This window comes from Coregonus clupeaformis, unplaced genomic scaffold (assembly GCF_020615455.1).
Source record: "Coregonus clupeaformis isolate EN_2021a unplaced genomic scaffold, ASM2061545v1 scaf0379, whole genome shotgun sequence".
NCBI lineage: Eukaryota > Metazoa > Chordata > Actinopteri > Salmoniformes > Salmonidae > Coregonus > Coregonus clupeaformis.
In genome coordinates, this window is record NW_025533834.1 from 189,049 (window position 1) to 207,500 (window position 18,452).

An 18,452-nucleotide genomic window follows, 5' to 3' on the forward strand; every position below is an offset into this window, starting at 1 on the left:
TCCTGTGGGCCCCCAGGTATAGCATTCATTAGTATTTAGTATTTAGTATTTTATTAGGATCCCCAATACTACTAACGCAGCAGCTACTCTTCCTGGGGTCCACACATAACATAAAACATGACAAAATACACAACATCAAAATACAATAACTCAAGGACTGAACTACATAGATTTAAAATAGTATGTTCACACTTACGCCGACACATACAGTACCAGTCAAAAGTTTGAACACACCTACTCATTCCAGGGATTTTCTTTATTTTTTACTATTTTCTACATTGTAGAATAATAGTGAAGACATCAAAACTATGAAATAACACATATGGAATCATGTAGTAACCAAAAAAGGTTTTAAACAAATAAAATGTATATGTTATATTTGAGATTCTTCAAATAGCCACCCTTTGCCTTGACAACAGCTCTTCTGGGAAGGCTTTCCAGTGGATGTTGAAATATTGCTGTGGGGACTGGCTTCCATTCAGCCACAAGAGCATTAGTGAGGTCGGGCACTGATGTTGGGCGATTAGGCCTGGCTCTGCAGTCTGGGGATGAGGTCAGGGGTCCCAGTCAAGACAAACCATTTCTGTATGGAGCTAGCTTTGTGCACGGGAGCATTGTCATGCTGAAACAGGAAAGGGCCTTCCCAAACTGTTGCCACAAAGCTGGAAGCACAGAATCGTCTAGAATGTCATTGTATGCTGTAGCGTTAAGATTTCCCATCACTGGAACTAAGGGGCCTAGCCCGAATCATGAAAAACAGCCCCAGAGCATTATTCCTCCTCCACCAAACTTTACAGTTGGCACTATGCATTCGGGCAGGTAGCGTTCTCCTGGCATCCGCGAAACCCAGATTTGTCCGTCAGACTGCCATATGATGAAGCATGATTCATCACTCCAGAGAACACGTTTCCACTGCTCCAGAGTCCAATGGCGGCGAGCTTTACACCACTCCAGCTGACGCTTGGTGTTGCGCATGGTGATCTTAGGCTTGTGTGTGGCTGCTCGGCCATGGAAACCCATTTCATGAAGCTCCCCATGAACAGTTCTTGTGCTGACGTTGCTTCCAGAGGCAGTTTGGAATTTAGTAGTGAATGTTGCAACCGCAGACAGAAGATTTTACGCGCTTACGCGCTTCAGCACTCAGCGGTCCCGTTCTGTGAGCTTGTGTGGCCTACCACTTCGCGGCTGAGGTGTTGTTGCTCCTAGAGTCGTTTCCACTTCACATTAACAGCACTTACAGTTGACCGGGGCAGCTCTAGCAGGGCAGAAATTTGACGAACTGACTTGTTGGAAAGGTGGCATCCTATGACGGTGACATGTTGAGAGTCACTGAGCTCTTCAGTATTGATTTGACTTTGCATTGATTCTGCTCATCTCTTCCCTCATGTCCTTGTCTGTCTGCAGGTGAAGCCTGAGTCCAAGGCAGAGGGGCCCAGGGGACCTAGAGGCAGCAGCTGCTGTCAGAGGGTCTCCCCCTCCGCTAAAAGAAGAACAGGGGAAGGAGGTGAGGACTGTCCTGCTGACGAACAAGCCTTTCTAGTAGCTCTGTATAAATACATGAAGGAGAGGAAGACGCCCATAGAGAGGATCCCCTACCTGGGCTTCAGACAGAGTAAGTAGAACCCTCCTTCTTTTACTGCCTCTATCGTTCTATCCTCGAGAGGAGGAGAGGAGAGGAGAGGAGAGGAGAGGAGAGGAGAGGAGAGGAGCGGAGGAGATGAGATGAGAGGGGAGAGGAGGAGAGGAGAGGAGGAGATGAGAGGGGAGAGGAGAGGAGGATGGAGAGGAGAGGAGAGGAGAGGATGAAGAGGAAAGGAGAGGATGAAGAGGAGAGGAGAGGAGAGGAGAGGAGAGGAGAGGAGAGGAGAGGAGAGGAGAGGAGAGGAGAGGAGAGGAGAGGAGAGGAGAGGAGAGGAGAGGAGAGGAGAGGAGAGGAGGATATGGGGTTAGGAGAGGAGAGAGAAGGCCATCCTGACAAATGCATTGAATCCTGATGAAAGCCAGATTGATCAGCCTCTCTGGAGTCCATCAGTAATATTCAGATGCCTTTTAGAGAATGTCATTGACAGACACTACAGTCTGGAATTGGCCTATACTTTCTAATTCATATGTTAATATTACAGTATTACAAACAGGTTTTCTTTTTCATGTAAGAAGTGTTGACATTTCAATAACACCTTAAATCCCTTTGTGAAGACAACACTATTAAATGTTGTTGTTATGACTGACGGACTGACTGACTGTATTATATAGACAGTGTATGCCAGCTGGGTTTGTCTTGGTGTTCTTGTCTTATTGATCCCAATATTATTGTCCCTCTAACAGTAAACCTTTGGACTATGTTTCAAGCAGCAGAGACACTGGGAGGATATGAGCTGGTAAGTGACTTCTCTGTCTAAATCATGGTGAAATAAAGGCTTTCTGTGTCCCTCGGTGTTTCCTCTGGCTACACAACAGTCCCTGAGAAAGAACCAGAGAGACTTTAACATGTTTAAGGCTGTGTACCAAATGGCACCCTATTCCCTGTATAGTGCACTGCTTTTGACCAGAGTCCTACGTAGTGCACTATAGAGGGAATAGGGTGCAGTTTAGGACACACACTACGACTAGCTGCGAAATGAGTGTTTGCTAGCCAGGGCTTGGCTGCAGCCTCAGCCAGATTCAACATCCAGCCAGAGTGATGGGGTTGTTATAGAATCTACAGCTGGAAAACATGTGGAACTCTGTTGGTTGGGATTGTACTGTACTCTACCCACACTGGGATGGTGAAAGGACCATTATAGCATGGTGTAACAGACTAGAGACAGTAAAGGACCATTATAGCATGGTGTAACAGACTAGAGACAGTAAAGGACCATTATAGTATGGTGTAACAGACTAGAGACAGTAAAGGACCATTATAGTGTGGTGTAACAGACTAGAGACAGTAAAGGACCATTATAGCATGGTGTAACAGAATAGAGACAGTAAAGGACCATTATAGTATGGTGTAACAGACTAGAGACAGTAAAGGACCATTATAGTATGGTGTAACAGACTAGAGACAGTAAAGGACCATTATAGTGTGGTGTAACAGACTAGAGACAGTAAAGGACCATTATAGTATGGTGTAACAGACTAGAGACAGTAAAGGACCATTATAGTATGGTGTAACAGACTAGAGACAGTAAAGGACCATTATAGTATGGTATAACAGACTAGAGACAGTAAAGGACCATTATAGTATGGTGTAACAGACTAGAGACAGTAAAGGACCATTATAGTGTGGTGTAACAGACCAGAGACAGTAAAGGACCATTATAGTATGGTGTAACAGACTAGAGACAGTAAAGGACCATTATAGGATGGTGTAACAGACTAGAGACAGTAAAGGACCATTATAGTGTGGTGTAACAGACTAGAGACAGTAAAGGACCATTATAGTATGGTGTAACAGACTAGAGACAGTAAAGGACCATTATAGTATGGTGTAACAGACTAGAGACAGTAAAGGACCATTATAGTATGGTGTAACAGACTAGAGACAGTAAAGGACCATTATAGTATGGTGTAACAGACTAGAGACAGTAAAGGACCATTATAGTGTGGTGTAACAGACCAGAGACAGTAAAGGACCATTATAGTATGGTGTAACAGACTAGAGACAGTAAAGGACCATTATAGTATGGGTGTAACAGACTAGAGACAGTAAGGGACCATTATAGTATGGTGTAACAGACTAGAGACAGTAAAGGACCATTATAGTATGGTGTAACAGACTAGAGACAGTAAAGGAACATTATAGTATGGTGTAACAGACTAGAGACAGTAAAGGACCATTATAGTATGGTGTAACAGACTAGAGACAGTAAAGGACCATTATAGTATGGTGTAACAGACTAGAGACAGTAAGGGACCATTATAGTATGGTGTAACAGACTAGAGACAGTAAAGGACCATTGTAGTATGGTGTAACAGACTAGAGACAGTAAGGGACCATTATAGTATGGTGTAACAGACTAGAGACAGTAAAGGACCATTGTAGTATGGTGTAACAGACTAGAGACAGTAAAGGACCATTATAGTATGGTGTAACAGACTAGAGACAGTAAAGGACCATTATAGTATGGTGTAACAGACTAGAGACAGTAAAGGACCATTATAGTATGGTGTAACAGACTAGAGACAGTAAGGGACCATTATAGTATGGTGTAACAGACTAGAGACAGTAAAGGACCATTATAGTATGGTGTAACAGACTAGAGACAGTAAAGGACCATTATAGTATGGTGTAACAGACTAGAGACAGTAAAGAACCATTATAGTATGGTGTAACAGACTAGAGACAGTAAAGGACCATTATAGTATGGTGTAACAGACTAGAGACAGTAAAGGACCATTATAGTATGGTGTAACAGACCAGAGACAGTAAAGGACCATTATAGTATGGTGTAACAGACTAGAGACAGTAAAGGACCATTATAGTATGGTGTAACAGACTAGAGACAGTAAAGGACCATTATAGTATGGTGTAACAGACTAGAGACAGTAAAGGACCATTATAGTGTGGTGTAACAGACCAGAGACAGTAAAGGACCATTATAGTATGGTGTAACAGACTAGAGACAGTAAAGGACCATTATAGTATGGTGTAACAGACTAGAGACAGTAAAGGACCATTATAGTATGGTGTAACAGACTAGAGACAGTAAAGGACCATTATAGTATGGTGTAACAGACTAGAGACAGTAAAGGACCATTATAGTATGGTGTAACAGACTAGAGACAGTAAAGGACCATTATAGTATGGTGTAACAGACTAGAGACAGTAAAGGACCATTATAGTATGGTGTAACAGACCAGAGACAGTAAAGGACCATTATAGTATGGTGTAACAGACTAGAGACAGTAAAGGACCATTATAGTGTGGTGTAACAGACTAGAGACAATAAAGGACCATTATAGTGTGGTGTAACAGACTAGAGACAGTAAAGGACCATTATAGTATGGTGTAACAGACTAGAGACAGTAAAGGACCATTATAGTATGGTGTAACAGACTAGAGACAGTAAAGGACCATTGTAGTATGGTGTAACAGACTAGAGACAGTAAAGGACCATTATAGTATGGTGTAACAGACTAGAGACAGTAAAGGACCATTATAGTATGGTGTAACAGACTAGAGACAGTAAAGGACCATTATAGTATGGTGTAACAGACTAGAGACAGTAAAGGACCATTATAGTATGGTGTAACAGACTAGAGACAGTAAAGGACCATTATAGTATGGTGTAACAGACTAGGGACAGTGAAAGGACCATTATAGTATGGTGTAACAGACCAGAGACAGTAAAGGACCATTATAGTATGGTGTAACAGACTAGAGACAGTAAAGGACCATTATAGTGTGGTGTAACAGACTAGAAACAGTAAAGGACCATTATAGTGTGGTGTAACAGACTAGAGACAGTAAAGGACCATTATAGTATGGTGTAACAGACTAGAGACAGTAAAGGACCATTATAGTATGGTGTAACAGACCAGAGACAGTAAAGGACCATTATAGTATGGTGTAACAGACTAGAGACAGTAAAGGACCATTATAGTATGGTGTAACAGACTAGAGACAGTAAAGGACCATTATAGTATGGTGTAACAGACTAGAGACAGTAAAGGACCATTATAGTATGGTGTAACAGACTAGAGACAGTAAGAGGACCATTATAGTATGGTGTAACAGACTAGAGACAGTAAAGGACCATTATAGTATGGTGTAACAGACTAGAGACAGTAAAGGACCATTATAGTGAGGTGTAACAGACTAGAGACAGTAAAGGACCATTATAGTATGGTGTAACAGACTAGAGACAGTAAAGGACCATTATAGTATGGTGTAACAGACTAGAGACAGTAGGGACCATTATAGTATGGTGTAACAGACTAGAGACAGTAAAGGACCATTATAGTATGGTGTAACAGACTAGAGACAGTAAAGGACCATTATAGTATGGTGTAACAGACTAGAGACAGTAAAGGACCATTATAGTATGGTGTAACAGACTAGAGACAGTAAAGGACCATTATAGTGTGGTGTAACAGACTAGAGACAGTAAAGGACCATTATAGTATGGTGTAACAGACTAGAGACAGTAAAGGACCATTATAGTATGGTGTAACAGACTAGAGACAGTAAAGGACCATTATAGTGTGGTGTAACAGACTAGAGACAGTAAAGGACCATTATAGTATGGTGTAACAGACTAGAGACAGTGAAGGACCATTATAGTATGGTGTAACAGACTAGAGACAGTAAAGGACCATTATAGTATGGTGTAACAGACTAGAGACAGTAAAGGACCATTATAGTGTGGTGTAACAGACTAGAGACAGTAAAGGACCATTATAGTATGGTGTAACAGACTAGAGACAGTAAAGGACCATTATAGTGTGGTGTAACAGACTAGAGACAGTAAAGGACCATTATAGTGTGGTGTAACAGACTAGAGACAGTAAAGGACCATTATAGTATGGTGTAACAGACTAGAGACAGTAAAGGACCATTATAGTATGGTGTAACAGACTAGAGACAGTAAAGGACCATTATAGCATGGTGTAACTGACTAGAGACAGTAAAGGACCATTATAGTATGGTGTAACAGACTAGAGACAGTAAAGTACCATTATAGCATGGTGTAACAGACTAGAGACAGTAAAGGACCATTATAGTATGGTGTAACAGACTAGAGACAGTAAAGGACCATTATAGTATGGTGTAACAGACTAGAGACAGTAAAGGACCATTATAGTATGGTGTAACAGACTAGAGACAGTAAAGGACCATTATAGTATGGTGTAACAGACTAGAGACAGTAAAGGACCATTATAGTATGGTGTAACAGACTAGAGACAGTAAAGGACCATTATAGTGTGGTGTAACAGACTAGAGACAGTAAAGGACCATTATAGTGTGGTGTAACAGACTAGAGACAGTAAAGGACCATTATAGTATGGTGTAACAGACTAGAGACAGTAAAGGACCATTATAGTGTGGTGTAACAGACTAGAGACAGTAAAGGACCATTATAGTATGGTGTAACAGACTAGAGACAGTAAAGGACCATTATAGTATGGTGTAACAGACTAGAGACAGTAAAGGACCATTATAGTATGGTGTAACAGACTAGAGACAGTAAAGGACCATTATAGCATGGTGTAACAGACTAGAGACAGTAAAGGACCATTATAGTATGGTGTAACAGACTAGAGACAGTAAAGGACCATTATAGCATGGTGTAACAGACTAGAGACAGTAAAGGACCATTATAGCATGGTGTAACAGACTAGAGACAGTAAAGGACCATTATAGTATGGTGTAACAGACTAGAGACAGTAAAGGACCATTATAGTGTGGTGTAACAGACTAGAGACAGTAAAGGACCATTATAGCATGGTGTAACAGACTAGAGACAGTAAAGGACCATTATAGTATGGTGTAACAGACTAGAGACAGTAAAGGACCATTATAGTATGGTGTAACAGACTAGAGACAGTAAAGGACCATTATAGTGTGGTGTAACAGACTAGAGACAGTAAAGGACCATTATAGTATGGTGTAACAGACCAGAGACAGTAAAGGACCATTATAGGATGGTGTAACAGACTAGAGACAGTAAGGGACCATTATAGTATGGTGTAACAGACTAGAGACAGTAAAGGACCATTATAGTATGGTGTAACAGACTAGAGAAACAGTTAATGGATTCCACTTGGCAGTTCATTACATTTACATTTACATTTACGTCATTTAGCAGACGCTCTTATCCAGAGCGACTTACAAATTGGTGCATTCACCCTATAGCCAGTGGGATAACCACTTCACAATTATTATTATTATTATTATTATTATTATTATTTTATTTTATTTTATTTTTTAGGTCCGGGGGGTAGAATGATTACTTTATCCTATCTGACATACAGCTCATCTCTGCTATGACGAAACCATTAGGGTCATCACAGTCAAAACATGCAGCGTTATTCAGATATCCTAAACGATAGCGTTGTTATTGATAGCACTGATGACAGAAAGCACCATGGAAAGAGAGCGAGATATAGTGAGAGACAGAGAAGCAGCCAAAATGTTTGTGTGATGATGAACACAACAGGAAACTATTTATTTGAACTAAAAGCTTCTGTGAAGTCGTTAATAATGTATTGACATATGGAAAGAGCTGCTACAGGAAGCTCTTTATAACATATTGACGTATGAATAGAGCTGCTACAGGAAGCTCTTTATAACATATTGACGTATTGATAGAGCTGCTACAGGAAGCTCTTTATAACATATTGACGTATTGATAGAGCGGCTACAGGAAGCTCTTTATAACATATTGACGTATTGATAGAGCTGCTACAGGAAGCTCTTTATAACATATTGACGTATTGATAGAGCTGCTACAGGAAGCTCTTTATAACATATTGACGTATTGATAGAGCTGCTACAGGAAGCTCTTTATAACATATTGACGTATTGATAGAGCTGCTACAGGAAGCTCTTTATAACATATTGACGTATTGATAGAGCTGCTACAGGAAGCTCTTTATAACATATTGACGTATTGATAGAGCTGCTACAGGAAGCTCTTTATAACATATTGACGTATTGATAGAGCTGCTACAGGAAGCTCTTTATAACATATTGACGTATTGATAGAGCTGCTACAGGAAGCTCTTTATAACATATTGACGTATTGATAGAGCTGCTACAGGAAGCTCTTTTATAACATATTGACGTATTGATAGAGCGGCTACAGGAAGCTCTTTATAACATATTGACGTATTGATAGAGCTGCTACAGGAAGCTCTTTATAACATATTGACGTATTGATAGAGCTGCTACAGGAAGCTCTTTATAACATATTGACGTATTGATAGAGCTGCTACAGGAAGCTCTTTATAACATATTGACGTATTGATAGAGCTGCTACAGGAAGCTCTTTATAACATATTGACGTATTGATAGAGCTGCTACAGGAAGCTCTTTATAACATATTGACGTATTGATAGAGCTGCTACAGGAAGCTCTTTATAACATATTGACGTATTGATAGAGCTGCTACAGGAAGCTCTTTATAACATATTGACGTATTGATAGAGCTGCTACAGGAAGCTCTTTATAACATATTGACGTATTGATAGAGCTGCTACAGGAAGCTCTTTTATAACATATTGACGTATTGATAGAGCTGCTACAGGAAGCTCTTTATAACATATTGACGTATTGATAGAGCTGCTACAGGAAGCTCTTTATAACATATTGACGTATTGATAGAGCTGCTACAGGAAGCTCTTTATAACATATTGACGTATTGATAGAGCTGCTACAGGAAGCTCTTTATAACATATTGACGTATTGATAGAGCTGCTACAGGAAGCTCTTTATAACATATTGACGTATTGATAGAGCTGCTACAGGAAGCTCTTTATAACATATTGACGTATTGATAGAGCTGCTACAGGAAGCTCTTTATAACATATTGACGTATTGATAGAGCTGCTACAGGAAGCTCTTTATAACATATTGACGTATTGATAGAGCTGCTACAGGAAGCTCTTTATAACATATTGACGTATTGATAGAGCTGCTACAGGAAGCTCTTTATAACATATTGACGTATTGATAGAGCTGCTACAGGAAGCTCTTTATAACATATTGACGTATTGATAGAGCTGCTACAGGAAGCTCTTTATAACATATTGACGTATTGATAGAGCTGCTACAGGAAGCTCTTTATAACATATTGACGTATTGATAGAGCGGCTACAGGAAGCTCTTTATAACATATTGACGTATTGATAGAGCGGCTACAGGAAGCTCTTTATAACATATTGACGTATTGATAGAGCGGCTACAGGAAGCTCTTTATAACATATTGACGTATTGATAGAGCGGCTACAGGAAGCTCTTTATAACATATTGACGTATTGATAGAGCGGCTACAGGAAGCTCTTTATAACATATTGACGTATTGATAGAGCGGCTACAGGAAGCTCTTTATAACATATTGACGTATTGATAGAGCTGCTACAGGAAGCTCTTTATAACATATTGACGTATTGATAGAGCTGCTACAGGAAGCTCTTTATAACATATTGACGTATTGATAGAGCTGCTACAGGAAGCTCTTTATAACATATTGACGTATTGATAGAGCTGCTACAGGAAGCTCTTTATAACATATTGACGTATTGATAGAGCTGCTACAGGAAGCTCTTTATAACATATTGACGTATTGATAGAGCTGCTACAGGAAGCTCTTTTATAACATATTGACGTATTGATAGAGCTGCTACAGGAAGCTCTTTATAACATATTGACGTATTGATAGAGCTGCTACAGGAAGCTCTTTATAACATATTGACGTATTGATAGAGCTGCTACAGGAAGCTCTTTATAACATATTGACGTATTGATAGAGCTGCTACAGGAAGCTCTTTATAACATATTGACGTATTGATAGAGCTGCTACAGGAAGCTCTTTATAACATATTGACGTATTGATAGAGCTGCTACAGGAAGCTCTTTATAACATATTGACGTATTGATAGAGCTGCTACAGGAAGCTCTTTATAACATATTGACGTATTGATAGAGCTGCTACAGGAAGCTCTTTATAACATATTGACGTATTGATAGAGCTGCTACAGGAAGCTCTTTATAACATATTGACGTATTGATAGAGCTGCTACAGGAAGCTCTTTATAACATATTGACGTATTGATAGAGCTGCTACAGGAAGCTCTTTATAACATATTGACGTATTGATAGAGCTGCTACAGGAAGCTCTTTATAACATATTGACGTATTGATAGAGCTGCTACAGGAAGCTCTTTATAACATATTGACGTATTGATAGAGCTGCTACAGGAAGCTCTTTATAACATATTGACGTATTGATAGAGCTGCTACAGGAAGCTCTTTATAACATATTGACGTATTGATAGAGCTGCTACAGGAAGCTCTTTATAACATATTGACGTATTGATAGAGCTGCTACAGGAAGCTCTTTATAACATATTGACGTATTGATAGAGCTGCTACAGGAAGCTCTTTATAACATATTGACGTATTGATAGAGCTGCTACAGGAAGCTCTTTATAACATATTGACGTATTGATAGAGCTGCTACAGGAAGCTCTTTATAACATATTGACGTATTGATAGAGCTGCTACAGGAAGCTCTTTATAACATATTGACGTATTGATAGAGCTGCTACAGGAAGCTCTTTATAACATATTGACGTATTGATAGAGCTGCTACAGGAAGCTCTTTATAACATATTGACGTATTGATAGAGCTGCTACAGGAAGCTCTTTATAACATATTGACGTATTGATAGAGCTGCTACAGGAAGCTCTTTATAACATATTGACGTATTGATAGAGCTGCTACAGGAAGCTCTTTATAACATATTGACGTATTGATAGAGCTGCTACAGGAAGCTCTTTATAACATATTGACGTATTGATAGAGCTGCTACAGGAAGCTCTTTATAACATATTGACGTATTGATAGAGCTGCTACAGGAAGCTCTTTATAACATATTGACGTATTGATAGAGCTGCTACAGGAAGCTCTTTATAACATATTGACGTATTGATAGAGCTGCTACAGGAAGCTCTTTATAACATATTGACATATTGATAGAGCTGCTACAGGAAGCTCTTTATAACATATTGACGTATTGATAGAGCGGCTACAGGAAGCTCTTTATAACATATTGACGTATTGATAGAGCGGCTACAGGAAGCTCTTTATAACATATTGACGTATTGATAGAGCGGCTACAGGAAGCTCTTTATAACATATTGACGTATTGATAGAGCTGCTACAGGAAGCTCTTTATAACATATTGACGTATTGATAGAGCTGCTACAGGAAGCTCTTTATAACATATTGACGTATTGATAGAGCTGCTACAGGAAGCTCTTTATAACATATTGACGTATTGATAGAGCTGCTACAGGAAGCTCTTTATAACATATTGACGTATTGATAGAGCGGCTGCAGTCCCAATTGGCTTTCTATTCCCTATATAGGGCACTACTTTTGACCAAGAGGATAATTATATTACTCAGAACACCATCTAATAGACACACCATTGACATTATTGTGGTCCGGTTCAATCTGCCTCAGAATCTGAATCAGTTTGGACCAGCTGACATCAGAGCACCTGCAGACCCGCTAGCTGTTGTGTTTTCTGACATTTTTGGACATCTCTCTCTAGTTCATGCTGTTATCCCAACCTGCTTTAAGGGCTCCACTATCATCCCCGTGACCAAGAAAGGGAAAGTAACTGAACTGAATGACTACCGACCCGTAGCTCTCACTTCCGTCATCATGAAGCGCTTCGAGAGGCTAGTCAAAGACCACATCACCTCCTCCCTCCCTGAAACACTCCGAGAGGCTAGTCAAAGACCACATCACCTCCTCCCTCCCTGAAACACTCCGAGAGGCTAGTCAAAGACCACATCACCTCCTCCCTCCCTGAAACACTCCGAGAGGCTAGTCAAAGACCACATCACCTCCTCCCTCCCTGAAACACTCCGAGAGGCTAGTCAAAGACCACATCACCTCCTCCCTCACTGAAACACTCCGAGAGGCTAGTCAAAGACCACATCACCTCCTCCCTCCCTGAAACACTCCGAGAGGCTAGTCAAAGACCACATCACCTCCTCCCTCCCTGAAACACTCCGAGAGGCTAGTCAAAGACCACATCACCTCCTCCCTCCCTGAAACACTCCGAGAGGCTAGTCAAAGACCACATCACCTCCTCCCTCCCTGAAACACTCCACCCTCTGCAATTCTCCTACCCCCCATGACAGATCCACGGACGATGCAATCGCCATTCCACTGCACACTGCCCTTACCCACCTGGGCAAAATGAAAGCCTATGTAAGGATGCTGTTCTTCGACTACAGCTCAGCCTTCAACACCATAGTGCCCTCCAAGCTCACCACAAAACTCACGGCCCTGGGGCTGAACTCCTCCATATGCAACTGGGTCCTGGACTTCCTGACGGCCAGCCCCCAGGTGGTAAAGGTAGGCAACATTACCACCGAGACGCTGATTCTCAACACGGAGGCCCCAAAAGGGTGCGTCCTCAGTCCCCTCCTGTACTCCCTGTATACCCACAACTGCGTGGCCTCACATAGTTCCAACTCCATCATCAAGTTTGCTGACGACACGACAGTAGTAGATCTGATTACCAACAACAACGAGACGACCTACAGGGAGGAGGTAGACACTCTGACAGTGTGGTGCCAGGTAAACAACCTCTCCCTCAACGTCAGCAAAACAAAGGAGCTGATTGTGGACTTCAGGAGTAACCATCCTCATCAACGGGGTTGCCGTGGAGATGATCAAAAAACGTCAAGTTCCTCAGTGTTCACATCTCCAGTGAGCTGAAATGGTCAGACCACATTGACACCGTGGTGAAGAAGGCTGGCAGCGACTCATCAACCTCAGGAGGCTGAAGAAATGTGTCATGTCCTCGAAGACCCTCATAGTGTTCTGGAGGAGCACCATCGAGAGCATCCTGTCAGGCTGCATCACGGCCATGAACGGCAACTCCACCGCTGTGGACTGCAAGGCGCTACAGAGGGTGGTATGCTCAGCTGAACGCACCATTGTGTGCACGCTAGTGACGTTACGTTTGATACCAGGAGCTCCGAGCCATGCGTCAAAATCGCTAAGCAGTTTACTTCGAAGCAGTGTGCCGATGCCTGTATCACTTTATCAGAAGCATGTGATCAATGACATCCGAAGCGTTGTTTCGTTGAACAACCACTTGATAGGTTTGGTATTGGTTTTGGTAGAAGACAAAAAGGCTACTCTGAACACGCGCTAAAGCGTTTGGGTCGTCATCTATAATCATTTGGCTGCTATAAATTCTTTTGACCAGCAGGTGCCACTAGTGTTCACTGTGTTGATCAAAGCCTTGAGTAATGAATCTATTTTGGACACAATTGGCTGGAAAGGCTCAACGCTTCAGGAAGCTTCGTTACCCCATCACTAGTGCACACTGCCTGCCCTCCAGAACACCTACAGCACCAGGTGTCACAGAAAGGCCAAGAAGATAATCAGGGACCCCAGCCACCATAGCCACGGTCTGTTCTCCCAGGGACCCCAGCCACCATAGCCACGGTCTGTTCTCCCAGGGACCCCAGCCACCATAGCCACGGTCTGTTCTCCCAGGGACCCCAGCCACCATAGCCACGGTCTGTTCTCCCAGGGACCCCAGCCACCATAGCCACGGTCTGTTCTCCCAGGGACCCCAGCCACCATAGCCACGGTCTGTTCTCCCCGCTTCCATCAGACACGGCCAGGAGGAGGAGCATCATGGCAAACACTGTCAGACTGGCCAAGAGCTTCTACCCCCAGATCATCAGGCTGCTGAATAGCCAGTAGGCAGCAACCTACTCCCCCATCCCCCTGCTGCTCCCCCATCCCCCTGCTGCTCCCCTGTCCCCCTGCAGCTCCCCCATCCCCCTGCAGCTCCCCCATCCCCCTGCTACTCCCCCCTACTCCCCCATCCCCCTGCAGCTCCATCCCCTGCTACTCCCCCTACTCCCCCATCCCCACCCCTGCAGCTCCCCCCATCCCCCTGCTACTCCCTACTCCCCCATCTGCTACTCCCCACCCTGCTACCCCCCACCCCCTGCAGCTCCCCCATCCCCTGCTACTCCCCCCTACTCCCCCATCCCCCTGCTGCTCCCCCAACCCCCTGCTGCTCCCCCCACCCCCCTGCTGCTCCCCCATCCCCCTGCTACTCCCCCGTCCCCCTGCTACTCCCCCCCCTGCTGCTCCCCCATCCCCCCTGCTACTCCCCCATCCCCCTGCTGCTCCCCCCATCCCCCTGCTACCCCGTCCCCTGCTACCCCCATCTCACCCTGCTGCTCCCCCATCCCCCTGCTACTCCCCCATCCCCCTGCTACTCCCCCGTCCCCTGCTACTCCCCCATCCCCCTGCTGCTCCCCCACCCCCTGCTGCTCCCCCCACCCCCCTGCTGCTCCCCCATCCCCCTGCTGCTCCCCCCACCCCCTGCTGCTCCCCCAACCCCCCTGCTCCCCCTCCCCCAGCCTTGCTGCTTCCTCCCCCTCCCCCTGCCTTGCTTCCTCCTCCCCCTCCCCCTCCCCCTCCCCCCTGTCTTGCTGCTTCCTCCCCCTCCCCCTCCCTTGCTGCTTCCTCCCCCTCCCCCCTGCCTTGCTGCCTCCTCCCCTCCCCCTCCCCCTCCCCCTGCCTTGCTGCCTCCTCCCCCTCCCCCTCCCCCTGTATATATATAGTATTGACTGGTAGTGTATATATATAGTATTGACTGGTAGTGTATATATATAGTATTGACTGGTAGTGTATATATGTAGTATTGACTGGTAGTGTATATATATATAGTATTGACTGGTAGTGTATATATGTAGTATTGACTGGTAGTGTATATATATAGTGTGATGTCACGAGAGGCTGTGTCCTGGAGGGACGTTACATCCCCCTGAGGTGGCTGCAAACCCAGACAGCTATGGCTCCATCTGCTGGTATGGTCGGGAACTCCACCCCTCTATGGCCAATCTTCCCACGCAGCTGAAACAAATGAGGAGCTGATGAGCTGAAGGTTTGGGAAGGGAAGAGACACAGTCTCCAACCTGGGCTCTCTGGAGGACAAGAGTGCTGCACGTCCACTTCCATGAGGAATATAAGGATTTGGAGATACTTACCTTTGGGAAATACTCACCTTTGGATATATGCACCTGTGGAAATACGTGAGAGACATTTGGAAGGACTTTTTGCTGGGTTGGCCACTAGCTGCAACGTGGACTACAGTAAGGCTGGGGAAAAGTTATCTGAGCGAGTGAGAATTATGATTTTGGATGTGGAAGAGACATCCCTGAACTGCTAACCCTTAAAGAGCCACAAGAGAACAGAATTCTGTTATATTTTCGTTAATTTCCCAAGACCTATAATAAAATCCTTGTTTTGTTTGAACCTTGTCTCCTTGCACTACTTGAGCAATCCCGCTGAAAGCTGTGTAGCCTCTCGTGACGTCACAGATGGTGGAGAATACGGGAACGCTCAAGCGTTAATAGTGCATGTCAGAGGAGGATACCGAAGGTTTGATCACCCAGTTTTCCAAGTTGGCCGTAGGCTCCCCGCCGACTGAAATGGAGGACATATTGAAAGCCCTTGTTGCTGGCCAGCAAGCCCAGATGCAAGCAAACGTGGCTCTCTTGGAGGAGCAAAAGAAAGCCAACCTTCTGAAGGCAGAGGAATTGCAGTTGCAGAGACAGAGGGTGGTCCAAAATACCCGCCCAATAAAGGCAAGTGACTTTATATCTAAGATGGGAGCTACCGATGACATTGAGGCATACCTGCATGCATTTGAGGCCACGGCCACTAGGGAAGCCTGGCCCAAGCAACAGTGGGTTGGTCTGTTAGCCCCCTTTCTAACCGGGGAATCGCTGAATGCTGTCCGGGACCTGGGCCCTGACCAGGTTACTGACTATGATGCCCTGAAGTCTGAGATCCTCAGCAGATATGGACTCACAAAGTTTGGTATGGCCCAGCGCTTTCACAGCTGGACCTTCCAACCAGACCAACCTCCTCGGGCGCAGATGCATGAACTTGTCCGAATCGCAAGGAAATGGCTGGATCCGCAGAGGAATACAGCAGCGGCGGTGGTGGAGGCCGTTGTGGTGGATCGTTACCTACGCGCCCTGCCTTATGAGGCAAAACGGTTCATCAGTCAACAGGCCTTGACCACGGCTGATCTGACCGTGGAAGCTGTGGAAAAGTACCAGGCCACAGCGGAGATGCTGAATGCTTCCCGAAAAGACCCCAGGAGGGCGGCCCCACCACAAATGGGAAGAACCCGTCCAAAGGACCCCAAGGTCTCGAACCCAGCCACGTCAGGACTTATCCCGGCTCCAGGGGGAGCCAGAAACCAGGCGGGTCCAAGAAGAGTACACCAGGAGGGGGAAACTTCGACAGTGTTACCGGTGTGGGGAGATGGGACATATCTCCTGGCAGTGTGGGAAACCAGCCGATGAACCTATGCCCACTGCGGAGTCCTCCAGCTCAGCACCCACACACCGTTTGCCTCGCTCTTGGGAGTCGTAGATGGCGGCCCAGATCGACCCCCCACCTGCCCGGTAACTGTGAATCACCATGATGTGGAGGCCTTACTGGATTCTGGTAGCCGGGCCACCCTGGTGCGTAAGGATTTGGTGGGCCCAACGTGTCTGACCCCGGGGGAAAGTCCTCCCAGTTTCCTGTGTCCATGGGGACACCAGAGAATACCCCATTACTGAACTTACAATGACCAGCACACGGGGAACCATACACACGACGGCGGGGGTGGTTGATTCCCTCCCCGTCCCTGTCCTAATTGGACGAGACTGCCCAGCCTTTTACCCACTCTGGAGAGAGTCTCAGGAGAGGATAACCCGAGTACCTCGGAAACGGAGAGGCAAGACTCATCCTGGGAAGGCTCCGGTGCAATCCTCCGAGTTACTCACTCCCGCCCGGGCTCTGATAGGGATGGCAGGTGCCCAGACCGACACAGAGACGGAGCTACAGAATCTGGACAAAGAACTGTCTGGTCTGAAGGGGACCGCTGAGAGGTATCGTTTGTTAAAGCAACAGTTAGACATGAAGACAGAAGAGTTAGATATCCTCCAGGCTAAACTCCAACAGAGCTCCTTCCCTAAGCAACAGGAGGAGCTGGAGAGGCTGCGCAGGACCATCGAGGAGTGTGAGGAGACCCTGCGCAGTAGTAAGGAGGTCCAGAAGAAGGCAGAGGAGAAGTACAAGGTGTTGGAGAACAAGATGAAGAATGCGGAGGCAGAGAGAGAGAAGGAACTGAAAGCTGCTCAACAGAAGCTAAACTCTGCTAAAACCAAGGCTGATGCGTTCAGTAAGAAACTCAAGGAGAGACAACAGGAGGCTGAGTCCCTGGTCCTAGAGTTGGAGGAGTTGAAGAGAGAGCAGTCTGGCAAGCACCACGGCAATGCGGACGCCCTCTCCCGGCGTGATGCCTTCTTCGCTGCCTTTACCCCGACGAGGACGTCGGTCCCGAGGAGGGGGATGTGTGATGTCACGAGAGGCTGTGTCCTGGAGGGACGTTACATCCCCCTGAGGTGGCTGCAAACCCAGACAGCTATGGCTCCATCTGCTGGTATGGTCGGGAACTCCACCCCTCTATGGCCAATCTTCCCACGCAGCTGAAACAAATGAGGAGCTGATGAGCTGAAGGTTTGGGAAGGGAAGAGACACAGTCTCCAACCTGGGCTCTCTGGAGGACAAGAGTGCTGCACGTCCACTTCCATGAGGAATATAAGGATTTGGAGATACTTACCTTTGGGAAATACTCACCTTTGGATATATGCACCTGTGGAAATACGTGAGAGACATTTGGAAGGACTT

At 44.9% G+C, this 18,452-nt stretch overlaps 1 protein-coding gene across 1 annotated transcript in view; it reads left to right on the plus strand.

Moving 5' to 3' along the window:
- LOC121572436 (AT-rich interactive domain-containing protein 5B) overlaps positions 1-18,452 on the plus strand; it is a 144,316-nt gene that overhangs the window by 94,382 nt on the left and 31,482 nt on the right. The window contains 2 exon segments of the mRNA XM_041884537.2: positions 1,405-1,612; positions 2,326-2,378. Of these exon segments, the coding sequence (XP_041740471.2) occupies positions 1,405-1,612; positions 2,326-2,378 (261 nt within the window).